At 36.9% G+C, this 13346-nt stretch overlaps 1 protein-coding gene across 4 annotated transcripts in view; it reads right to left on the minus strand.

Moving 5' to 3' along the window:
* The window catches only part of LOC128864424 (solute carrier organic anion transporter family member 5A1), a 123273-nt gene that overhangs the window by 25382 nt on the left and 84545 nt on the right, over nucleotides 1–13346 (minus strand). For all 4 annotated transcript variants that reach the window (XM_054104075.1, XM_054104076.1, XM_054104074.1 and 1 more), the window contains one exon: nucleotides 6169–6875. In XM_054104075.1, coding sequence (XP_053960050.1) covers nucleotides 6169–6875 — 707 coding nt within the window. The remainder of the gene's footprint in view (nucleotides 1–6168; nucleotides 6876–13346) is intronic.

Below are 13346 nucleotides of genomic sequence, written 5' to 3' on the forward strand. Positions count from 1 at the left end.
TTTAACGTGACAACGTCATAAGAAAATATTGATGTAATGGTTGCAATTTTCAAAACAAAATTTTAATTTTATTTGTTTGATAGATATTTTGTATGGATATAGAGGAGGAGGTAAATGGAATTGCAATGGAATAGGTCAAGTTACATTTACACAAACGTTAAAAATGACGAAACATTTATCAAATTCATGAAAGATATGTTCAATTTCGATTGTGCATCAGACGTTAATAAGTCAACAACACTAAGAGGCAACATCATCGATTTGCCTTTTTCAAGACACTTTACACTCGAAACTCTCCCTTTCATTTCCTACTTTTTCTATCATCGTCCTATTCTCAACAGAGAAATGGTTCATTACCATGCACACAGGAAGAAGGCATATGCAAATACAAGTATGTGAATTTATATACCTACATATGCGCAAATACATACATATATATGCTCACTCAAGTAGGACAGAGCCAGATGTCGAACGTTGCCGAACGCGGGGGCCGATTGTGCTCTTTGTCGTTCGTTCCGCGCTCTCGCTTGCAGTTCAAGCACATTAGCTTACATTTGCTTGCGTACGGAATAGATTCGTATATTTGATATGTCCATATGACTTGTATGCATCTTTACATATAGATTTGTTCTTTTTGAAAATTGCGCGATATTGTATATGTATATGCATGTTTATATACATATATTAGTATACAACATATCTTATAAGGTATATGGTAAATATTACCATAAATTTTTTCCTTCATATATAATAAAAAAATTAATAATAATAACATTAAAACAACAGGTATTATTAACAAACTTGGTTTTATTTTAAATTCTTCAAGTAAATCAAATTAATAATAATCAATAAGAAAGCATATGCAAATACAAATACGTGAATTTATATATGTACATATGCGCATATAGTACATACATATATACGCTCACTTAAGTAGGAGAGAGCAAGATGTCGAACGTTGCCGTTCGTTTGCTTTGTTCGTTCCGCGCTTTCGCTTGCAGTTCATTCAAGGTAACGGCAATGAGCAAGGTAACGACAAATGAGCAAGGTAACGACAAATGAGCAAGGTCACAGTAATGAGTAAGGTAGCGACACATTTTTTCGTGCGTGCAGCCGGCTAAATCGAATTATAAGACGTTATCACATCAAAAATGTTTTAATAGGAATCGTCTCCTTGGTAGCGGGCATTGTCAGATCTCCTAAAGCGCTACTGCCATGGCAAAAATTATCATAAACCATGTACCCTTTGTACCTACAATTTTCAAGTCGTTCGAAGTACAATTAAGTAAATTACGAGTATTTGAGCGCCAGTAGATTTAGCCGATCCGCTCGACTTTAAAGTATATACATAGTTGTGTAAGGCTTGCTATATTTGAGGTCAGTGTAGGGGATACATTTGACATCTTCTTTTCAAACTATATTTTTCAAGAGATGATTGATCAATCTTAAAAATAAATTTCGCTTCTCCGAATTTTGAAAAATTGGAGGAATTTTGTTTACAGTTTAACTTAACGCTTGTTGAGTAAAGTAATTTTGGCAAATGTAAAAGTACCCACGACAAAGGGCGCTTTCAACATAAGTAGGGAAACATATGATATCTATATCTTTAAAAGAAAATAAGGACTGTGTTCTAAGATGCATACATTTAGTGGCACTATACTAACAACATCGCTTTGTACATTGGAAATATCACGACAAAATAAATTAGAAAAGAAAAAATGAAACACCTGTGTTGCATAGCCGACATTGAAGCTGTAGCTAGAAGCATAAATCGATGGTGCGAATGGAACGGATTTTCATTTCATTTTAAAGCAAATCAGCTGGTCTACCGATACCATCTCTAATAGACTCGCCTTAAAAGTAAGCACAATTTCGCTAAATATTTTTTCCAATATTTAATTTTTAAAGAAAATTTAAGTAATAGTTTAAAAGTTATTAGCAAACAAAAATTAAGCACAAAAAATAAGTAATTTCGATAAGTAACGACGATAAATAATGACTTATTTTATATAATAATTGGGTAGGTTGACTTTACAAATATATTTTGGACGAAAACGTGAAATTGAAGCAGATTTTTCTGGAATTGGCGGCTTCAACTCCATTTGGCCGCGTATATATGTATGTGGTGTTATATTAACATCCTCTATTTCTGGTATAACTCTAAACTCGATGCAGATGTTTACCGAAAAAAGCTGAAGTTGTAAGTACAATTGCTTTAATTTCTTTAATTTCACCTACATAGAAAAGCAAATTTTTGTTGTGCTCGTCGAATATGACTCCCACTTTTGACATTGCATCATTAATTTATGAATCTCCAAATCAGCTGCTTCTAAATCCACAAAGTCAATCGTTTCAGTAATCTCACCTGTATCGGCAATTTTTTTACTTGCATGACAACTATCGATATCGATAATTATGGTTTGACAACTGAGAATGGCAAACTGCAACATTGACATTTCTATTCAGAAAAGTTTGGCAAGTCATCATGAATCGTTTAATGCCAAAACAACGCTTCCAAATTTTGGAAATTTACTTAGAAAAAGTTCCCGCAGTTCATAGAGTCGCAACTTGCCATAGAGTGCGCTTAACAATCGGTTTATTACAAAATAAAATTGGTGATAGAATTCTTTCTAAAAGCGCTCCTGTTTACTCGCTCCCTCTTTCGTGAAATTTAGCCCCTCATAGCTTTTTATGGAGCTATCCTAAATCATTGGTTTATGCCGACGAACCAGCAACTCTTGAAGCATTGGAAGCTAATATTCAAGCTACCATTAACGTCATACGGTCAGATTTATTGAGAAAAGTAGTCAAAATTTGAACTGATCGAATGGATTATGTAAGTCGTAGTCGAGACGGGTATATGACGGATATCATAATCAAAAAATGCCATGCAATTAGTTATGAGGTCATAATACAAAAAATTCATTCCCACAATATTTCTGTTTTGTATTGTCATTTTAAGTTCTCAAGACACCAAATACTTTCGTCAGATGAGTCGAGGTTGTTCGTGTTTTGGCGTGTTCGTTTTAGTTTTTTAGTGAAGCTTTTTTGTGAAAACTTAAGAGCAGTACTTTTAGTAATACTTGGAATTTTGTTGATACTGAGCTGCCGTTTATTAAACCCACTTCACATTTTACTTGCGTATCACTATCACAAATTGACAAAAAATCCCGTAAAAAGAGAAAAGCATCAAAGAACTTAAAAATAGAAAAGCCAAATTTTCGCATTAACTGTCAAACTTCACGACGCTTAACCCTCTAGTGCCCAAATTTTATTTTTGAATGAAAAAAATTGCTTTGGGTGGGAATTATGGTAAAATTATAGGTTCTTTACCAAGAAAGTGAAATTTTGTTCCGTGATCCGATTATATAGGGATAAAACCTTACCCCGCCTACAGGCGGCTTTGGGAAAGAACGCCAAAAAAAATCTAAATGAAAAACTTGCAAATTCAGTGTATTACGTACTTTTATTGAACAAAACAGAAAGTTTTTAACAAAAATCAATACAAAACAAACAGTCAGTCTTATTTCAAATAGTTTTAGAAAAATGTCTACAAAAGAAAGGCATGCTTTTGGGCATAAATAGGCAGTTGGTGGAAATTATTTATGGTGAAAATTGTGAAAGCAGTCCTTTTGCTGGGAAAAACAAAGATTCAGATTCCATTTTCGGCGCACGATTTGAGTTTCGGAGGTGCAGCCAGGATATTCGCACCTTTTTTTACCGGTGCGTGATAAAAACTTTGCAAAATGTCCAACTCCGTCGTAGCGAACGTCGTCAGGAGGTAAGTAAGCTTTTCTTCCAGTAAATTTTACTTGAGGAGTTTTTCATGGACGACCTGGAGCTCTTGGTATTGAAGAATATTGTTGTTTGCATAGTACGTATGCGATCTCTGCCCGGAAGTTCGGCAGTTGGTACTGCGTAGCATGCGTGTCAATCTTGTTAATTCTTCTGAACAAAACATAAGCGTTTATCATGGCCATATCAAGCAGGTGATTAAAAAGTCGGTTTGTGTACTTATTGCTCTTTACCGGAATCTTATATCGCCCAATTAGTCCATCCATGAGGTCGACGCCCCCATATGACTATTATATTCACGGACTACATTGGGGCAATCGACATCAACAAATTTTTTTTCTGAGCGGGCGAGCCGCGACACCTTGTTTATAACATTTGTTTCATTCTGGAAGGGCTTTTCGCCTGCGTAACTCGATGCGAGTCGCACTATTTTATTGTCCTTCCAAACTGATAAAGAAATGTCAACTCCTAAAGCAGATCCACAAAATTCAGTTGAATATCCACGGGGTTGTTTCCTGAGATCAAGATCTGTCGGAAGTTTGCAATTCGGAATTCGATTTGAACGAATAGTTCCCAGCGAATGTATTCCACGTGATTTTAGATAAACCAGAAGTGGCAGTGACGTGTAATAGTTGTCGAAATATGTTATATGGTTTTTAAAATCTGGAATATTACGGGACAATCAGACCACCACATTTGCTGATGCCCCAAGATCTGGTGTATCAGTCAGAACAGCATTGTCTCCTGCGCCGCAATATATTTCGAAGTTATAACAAAATCCGAAGGAGTCACACAAAACGAAGAGTTTTATACCCCATTTATGTGGTTTATCTGGCAGATATTGTCGAAGGAAAGTCCTCATCTTCGGTGCGCACATTTGTTCATCGTCACATAAACGTTGAGTCATCGGAATGGACTGAAACCTGTTATTGAAATGATCAACGAGACATAAATTGACAACATGTACATAAATTGACACACACTTCTGATTCCAGCATAGAATCTGACAAATTTACCGCCCTGTTAATCATCTCGTCAATTCCAGTGTCGATAGGTAATTCTGCATCGTCCACATTTTCGTCTAAAAGATCTTCGAAATCTTCTTCCACGTCTGTATCATCGTCGATTTCCAGTAAATCCAAAAATGTTGCAATATCTTCATCCTTGAGGGATGATAATTTAGACTTTTGTCGTTGATCCATTTCCAAAAAACCAAAACTTTAAGCTTAGCCCCCCTCTAAAAATATCAAAATTTCAAACTTACCGCATAGTGTTATTTATTCCGAGTTATCCCAGAACCGCCTCTAGACGGGCTGTCTTCAAAGGTTTATAAAATACAGGAAACACTTTTTTTTTTTGTTATTATTTTTAACTTTCGTATTTTGAACACAACCAGCAACACTATGATAATTTTTATTATAAGCTAAATACACTTCTAATATTTTTATTTAATTTTTAAAATACACCACTTTTGCAGAATAATTAATTTGACCGCTTTTCACTATTTTCCGACTTCAAATGACTATGACGGCTGATTAAAAAACAAGACGCTGTTGCAAATGCACCAGCAATAATTTTGGGACTTCCCGGAATTAGAAAGTGTTTAAAAAGTAACGAAATGGTATTTTAAAAGGGAATAAGCGTGAAATAAACTTAGGCCGTCTACAGGTGGTCTTGGGTACTAGAGGGTTAATGAAATCAAATAGTTCACTGTTTCCAGTTCACAAATTTCATTGCTTGCGGTTATTGTACTTCAATGTGCTCTAAACCCAAATGTACCCTAATGTCCCATACGCCATAACTCAAAATCTACTAAACCAATCGTTTTGAAATTTCACACGGTTCTTCTTCGCATGAATCACCGGGTATTCCTGGTGGCTTTGTTTTTTTTTTAATAATTGTTAATCTTATAATAGCGAAAATCGAATTTTCGGCTTCCAAATTTATTAGTCCATTCTTTTTTGTTGAAAAATTTAACAGTCGAAACAAATTTCCAGGAATACCTTCGGAAGCATTTCCTTTAACAAATAAATTTTGATTATCTTATTTCAGATGATTCTGAAAAACTATTTTTAGATTTTTAGAAAAATATCGCTCAAATGTGGTACTATTATATGGAAATTGACGGAATAAACTAACGGTCATCAAACAAAACCTTAAAAACATGCCTGTTGCCACCGCATTCAACTTAGCGCCTTTTGAGTTTTTATTCCACATTCTCCTTCAAAAATAATATTACTTTCTACTCTCTATTTCAGATTCTTCGTAAAACAAAATGTGGTATGTCATATACCAGAGATTGGCCTCTAAAACTACTAAAGATCCCTCTATAAAGTCATTAAACATACAGATCCTAAGTGGACGTGAACTCACCTATACCAATCCACACGGGTATATGGCGCCGACTACCCAGATAACTCACGAATATAACAGTTATCACATTGCCAATCTCGTAGCTGGACGCTATCAGACCAGAATAACTTGACGGTATCTCAAAACGTTTCTCAATCGTCGTAATCACTGAATTTATATAACCGGAACTCAAGGCCTGCTGCAGCGTGACTAGAATCGACAGTAAAAGGACGAATACTTTGATGCGAGCGAATTTTTGTATACGACGCGGTCTATAGTTGAGAATGCCACAGTCACGTGATTGTAGTTCGTCATCATTATCATATTCGGAATCGTATAGCATATTAGCCGCATTATTGTTACTACCGGCGCCAGTAGATGCGCCAACAGTAATGTTCGCAGACGGCTGACGGCTATGACTTTTCGCCAGAGTCTCATTGCAACAGCCGCTGGCATTGCATGGCGTTTGCTGTTGGCCATTGTTGTGTGGGTGGTGATGATGGTTGTTCTGATGTGGTGGTGGGTGATGATAATGATTGTGACATTTGCAGGTGGCACGCGACAAAACGTTGGTATTATTGACGCCAGGCATCGGGCCGGCACTGCAACTGGCCAATTCACCCAAATTGGCCGGAGAGTCCTGTGTGGCGGCATCGACGCTGCTATCATCGCCGCTAGTATTCGTTTCCGAGTAGAGGCCCGTCATCTGATACATGGACTCTTGCCGCCTGCAAGATAAAAGTACATAAATTTATCACATGTATACATACTTACATATATGTATGTACATACAAATATATGATTTGCCAAAGGTTTGAGCTTTTGAGAGTGTGAGCAAATACAAATCCATTGGATTGGAGCAAAATACTTATTTTAGTTTTGCGCTCGGCAATCGATTTCAATTCAGTTGAGGGATTTAGTAGGTGGTGGTATGGGCTAATTAGCCATACATCAGAAAATTAATTCACCTGTATGTAATCTTAAGTATTTGTTTATTTCAAAATATATTTTAATGATTTCGAAATTTCAAAATGACAGTTACAAGTTAACGAGTAAAATGATTTAGGGACAGCGTTGCATTGAACGGGCATATACAGGGTGTTACATGTAGGGTCTAGAATTTATGTAATTTATTTCGGCCATAAATAAAAAAAACCGTGTGCTTTGTTTTAGTCATGTTTTGTTTTATTGGAAAGAACATTGAACATAATTTCATTTAAATGTCAACTCAACTCAACCCGTCTGAAAAGTCAACTCAGTTTATCAATAAACTTTCTCGAGCTGCGGCAGTTACCTTATAATGCCGACTTCGATTTAACTGTATGCTTGGTCTAACATTTATCCCTAACGGTAGCTCCAAATAATAGTCTAATGGAGTAAAATCACAGCTTCTAGGCGGCCATTTGGCATCACCGTTCAGCTGGTTATTCGATTTTCGATATCAGATACTAACATTTTCCCAAATTTTTCATGCGAGAATGCGAAATAAACTTAATTTTTGGCACATGACCACCTGACAATTACAAGGCGAATTGAGTACTGAAACTGGCGTCTTTCCAAATGGTTACTTTATTTTTCCCAGTTTTGACAAGTCTGACGTCAGGTCCCTAACCAATACAAAACAAACGAACAAAACAAACAAAAGGAAGAGGAATTACATGTTTGTGAAAATTCAGTGAATGGCTGGGTAATATTGTGATTCGTGATATTTAAACTAAACAAACTAATGAAAACGACGCGTGTTAAATTGTGAAAGCACAAATGAAAGGACAAAGCATCCAAGTCCAAATGATCAGTTAAAATGCAATACATCGATGTCTTAGAGATATTCAACTCCGATTCCATGAATTTCAACGATGATTTCGGTTAATCTATACTAATATTATAAAGAGGAACACTTTGTTTGTTTGTTTGTTTGTTTGTAACGAATAGGCTCAAAAACTACTGGACTGATTTTAAAAATTCTTTCACCATTAGAAAACTACATTATCCAAGAGTAACATGGATTACATTTTATTTTGGAAAAAAATAGGGTTCCGTAAGATATTTGGATTTTTCGGACACAAACTGAAAAAAATCTCATATATAAAATAAAGTCAACTTTTTGTGTGTGTTCGCTAACCGGCCGTGTCTGCACCGAATTAAACCAAACTTACACACATTGTTAAGAAGGTATTGAAGATGGTTTCCGTATAGTTTGGATACCTATTGGTGGATAGGGCTCGAGATATAGGTCAAAACGTGGACCCGGGTAACCTTCGGATGTGTATGTACAATATGGGTATCAAATTGAAGCTGTTGGTGAATGCTTTAGTACAGAGTATTTTTCATGCCACTCCGTGACTGGGGTCTCGAGATATAGGTCAAAACGTGGACCCGGGTAACCTTTGGTTGTGTATGTACAATATGGGTATCAAATGAAAGCTGTTGATAAGTGCTTTAATACGGGGTAATTTTCATACCTATTGATGACTAGGGTCTGGAAATATATGCCAAAACGTGGACCCGCTGTGTCTTTGCACCGAATTAAACCAAACTTACACATATTGTTAAGGAGGTATTGAAGATGGTTTCCGTATAGTTTGGATACCTATTGGTAGATAGGGTCTCGAGATATATGTCAAAACGTGGACCCGGGTAACCTTCGGATGTGTATGTACAATATGACTAGGGTATCGAGATAGAGACCAAAACGTGGACCCTAGAATGTGTTTGTACAATATGGATATCAAATGAAAGCTGTTGATAAGTGCTTTAATACGGGGTAATTTTCATACCTATTGATGACTAGGGTCTCGAAATATATGCCAAAACGTGGACCCGCTGTGTCTTTGAACCGAATTAAACCAAACTTACACACATTGTTAAGTAGGTATTGAAGATGATTTCCGTTTGAATACCTATTGGTAGATAGGGTCTCGAGATATAGGTCAAAACGTGGACCCGGGTAACCTTCGGACGTGTATGTACAATATGGGTATGAAATGGAAGCTGTTGGTGAATGCTTTAGTTCAGAGTATTTTTCATGCCACTCCGTGACTAGGGTCTCGAGATAGAGACCAAAACGTGGAGCCTAGAATGTGTTTGTACAATATGGATATCAAATTGAAGCTGTTGGTGAATGCCTTAGTACAGAGTATTTTTCATGCCGCTCCGTGACTCTGATCTCGAGATATAGGTCAAAACGTGGACCCGGGTAACCTTTGGTTGTGTGTGTACAATATGGGTATCAAATGAAAGCTGTTGATAAGTGCTTTAATACGGGGTAATTTTCATACCTATTGATGACTAGGGTCTCGAAATATATGCCAAAACGTGGACCCGCCGTGTCTTTGCACCGAATTAAACCAAACTTACGCACATTGTTAAGTAAGTATTGAAAATGGGTTTCGTAAAGTTTGGTTGTAATTCGGAGCACTGGCAACGGGTACAGCGTTCTTTGAACCAGCCATAATGTCGCTTACTTTTTTAACGCTTGGGGCGGAACTGAACTGTCAAATTGACAGTGTGAGTTACAATGGGTCTATATTTCTTTCTGATTTGGATGCCATAAGGAAAAAACGTAAGTGCAACATGTAAAAATTGTTTGTGAATTTTTTTGGAGTGGATTTTGGAACAGTGAATAATTTCTTACGAAATTTGAGAATTTAATGTAAAATCCGAATGAAATTATGTGTTCGTGAAAAAAAAATTTTTTTCGTTTTTTTTTTTTGAAAAATATAAATGGATAATGGTTAAAAAAGCTCCAATGCTTAATAAAACATATAAATTGAAACGAAAAATTCATGGATGATCAGGAAAAAAGACGATTGTTTATTCATATGCGTTGATTTGAAATTTAAAAACAATCTTCTTTTTTCCTGATTTTCAATTTATATTTTATATTTACTCAAAAACAAATAGAAAAACAAAAAATATTGTTTATGCCAAAGCGCTTGAATAAAGAATAAAGAAATAAATAATATGAAAACCATATATTTTCTGTTCTAAACCATATCTATTCTATTTTAGTGTGCCCAGCGAAGGGGGCCGGGTTTGCTAGTTCTTGATAATTTTGCGAACAATTTCGATGGAGCTTTCGGTGATTACTGATTTTGGGCGTCCCGTAAGTTCATTGCCATTCATGTCCTCACAACCATCTCTAAAACGTGTAAACCACTCATGAACTCTGGCACGAGATAGACAATCATCACCATAAACTTTTTTCATTATTTCGAATGTTTCGGTAAACGTTTTACCGATTTTAAAACAAAATTTGATATTAGCTCTTTCTTCAAATCTCATTTTTGTACCGATGACACAAATATACTGACACTTTAGACGCAATAACTTCGCTTCCACTGAACCGAATGTCACCAATCTTTATTGGAAAAGCCAACGAGGGATGTAACTTCCAACGCACTAGCTCATTACAAATATTGAGCCATCAAAACCTTTTTTATGACTCGAGTCTTGTTTATTTTGGAGTTCACCTTGTATATGAGAAATATTTCATGATGCTAATTAACTGATTTGGCACTTTTCGAACAAATGTGAAGTAGAAGCCCTCCAACAACCCGAAGGATTTTCCGGCAAACGATCTAAGGCTACCTTTGACGACCTTTTTAACGAGCAACTACAATGCCGAGTGGGCTTGCGCGTTACTATCACTTTGTTGGCTCTGGCTCGAAGCCTGTCCAGGGCCTAAAACATCAAATGAAAGGAAAAAGTTGTTTCTAATAGCCGTCGCCCCTCGGCAAGCAATGACAAATTCCCGCCAAGAAACAAGTTTCTTAAAAAAAATAACTACGATTTGGAGATGGCATACACTCTGTAGTGCTCACAGCTCACAACACGAATTAGAGGAAAAACTAGGTCGAACTTAAAACGAAGGATTCAACACAACCTTTCGAACTTCAATGACATAAATCGGAACTGCTTAAAATGGGTACATCTTTTGTTCAAATGTGATGTTGTTTTGTTTGTTTGGAACGGCCCTTGCATTTTTGTGTTTTTTGTGTAGATATGTATAAGTATGTATGCACATATATTTGTGATTTCGACGTGGTATTGGAAAGCGATTACAAGCAAGCTCTCACACAAGAATAATATAAAAAAGTAAAGAGAAAAGTCTCGCCATGTAAAAAAGAAATAAGAGGAGTGGCCCTGAAAATTATGAGAACGAACATATGCATGTACAATCAGAAGCACCTACTTTTACGTTTAAATATTGGTAAGTTTTTATTCATAGGCACTGGAAAAATGTATCCCGTAAATTGAACTTTGTTCGATATGAATAATAAAATTATGCCTGATCCTGAAAATTTCATATATCCGTCATATTCGAGGTGGCAGAAGCAAATCGTATAGTCAAATAACATTCGATTTGAAAGCGTAATTTTTTCCTTAATTACTAGGAATAAAATATAGAATTTAAAAAATCTTGTGAAAATGCTCCAAAAGTTTCTTATCGAATTGAGTTCATCTACTGGGCAGGAAGTAAAAAACCTTTGTTTACCAATAGAAAATAAAATGGAGAATTACCCATTTAAAGGGGTAATTAGAGAAGCGCAGCGTGCAAGCGGGTAATATCCAACTCTGATAGAACCTCTCAAGAAGAAGAATTGAGAAAGTATGACCCAAGAATGAATCTCACTCTCGTGATAGCAGAAGAGAAAAAAATACTATGATGATACCCCCTCAGTGACTCCCACATAGAAGCTTGAAATGCTGCATAGACTTACACGGAGACCCATCGTATAGCATCCGATTAAGTCGCCTTCATTGTCAAGAGTTCCGGCCTAATAGTATAAGAAACTCTCTCGACTGTCTCTGATCCAACTGCGGCCAGAACAGTCTTTAGAGACATTACAATTCCAGGTACTATGCACTCTAGTCCTTTGGGAACTGTTGGGGTACAACCTGTTCCTACCGTTACAGATGCACGCCCGTCAAGCTCAGTCGGCGCTATCTCGCCTCGCTGACGAAGAGAAATTTACCCAGCCAGATTCGAAGCAATGAGTACTTAAAATGCCTCAAACGTTGAGAATTACATAGTGCAACAAGATTCTACGTATTTGATGAAGACAAAAGTAAATCAATGTTTACACCTCCAACAATACAATACCAAACAATGTTTAGACCATAAATATGTTTTTATTTTTTTTTATACGAATTTAAAGTTGGAGAGATTTTGTAAACTGCGATCAAATAATGTGTTTTTGCTGGAATTTTTCCGGGAAATTTAGATATCTTAGGAGAAATTATTTTTTGATGTTTATTTTTGCCTAAAACTTACGGTAAGTGGACCTGCCGTAAAATTTTCGCTTTTTTTACGATTTTAGTTAATTTAGGTAATTAGGTGGAGTGGATGAAGTACCAGAAGTGCTACTCCAAGTAGCACTAAAGCGCTGTTTTGATATCATTATGCGACTTCCAACGGGCAGATAACTAAAGTCAACCAGAGCTGTTGATGTGGCGAAGTAGGTTGATGGGATTTAGGTTGGAGCACTACTACAGGTTATTGAAGAAAAGAGCACTCAGTGACCTTAATCGCCTGGCTGCCATATCCGGACATTTATAGAGAAAGTGTTCAACAGTCTCCTTCCCTGAAAGGTCGCACAGCTTCTGCCTAAACCTAGCTTATCTGCATGTGTGTCGACCGTCTAATTACCGGTTAGCACAGCTACGAGCTTGGAAAATGAATGGTGTGGATTACCCAGGACATTCTGCGTCATGCGTCTATTGTACTGGGGCCAAAGGGTTTTTGAAATAGCAGACCTACAAATGGAGCTCCATCTGATCTGCGCTTTCCGGATAAGTAAGTTGTGCAATTCCTTTTTAACAACAGTAAGGGGAATGCCGATAACTGGGTGGGAGACTTCTGAGACCAATTCAGCTTTCTGACAAGCTCATCAGCAATTTTATATCCCCCAGGCTATAAATCCAGGCTGAACTATGTCGGTAGACATAACAGGATGATACTAACATGGGTCCAGGGACACAAGCGCATCGTGAGTAACGATACCTCTGTGTCCTTAGCTAGGATGGGCTCAGAGGCCAACTTCCTTGGCCCGGAGCCCGTTCTGTCACTCCAATTTGCAGCCATCAAAGGCACGGTTAGCAAACTGGTTACTCTAGCCCACAAGCGAGCTTGGCAGGCTGAGAGAGGCTGCAGATGGACAAAACTGATGTTAGCTGTCATGTCCGACCGACTGTCG

Source organism: Anastrepha ludens, chromosome 5, assembly GCF_028408465.1.
Source record: "Anastrepha ludens isolate Willacy chromosome 5, idAnaLude1.1, whole genome shotgun sequence".
Classification (NCBI taxonomy): Eukaryota; Metazoa; Arthropoda; class Insecta; order Diptera; family Tephritidae; genus Anastrepha; species Anastrepha ludens.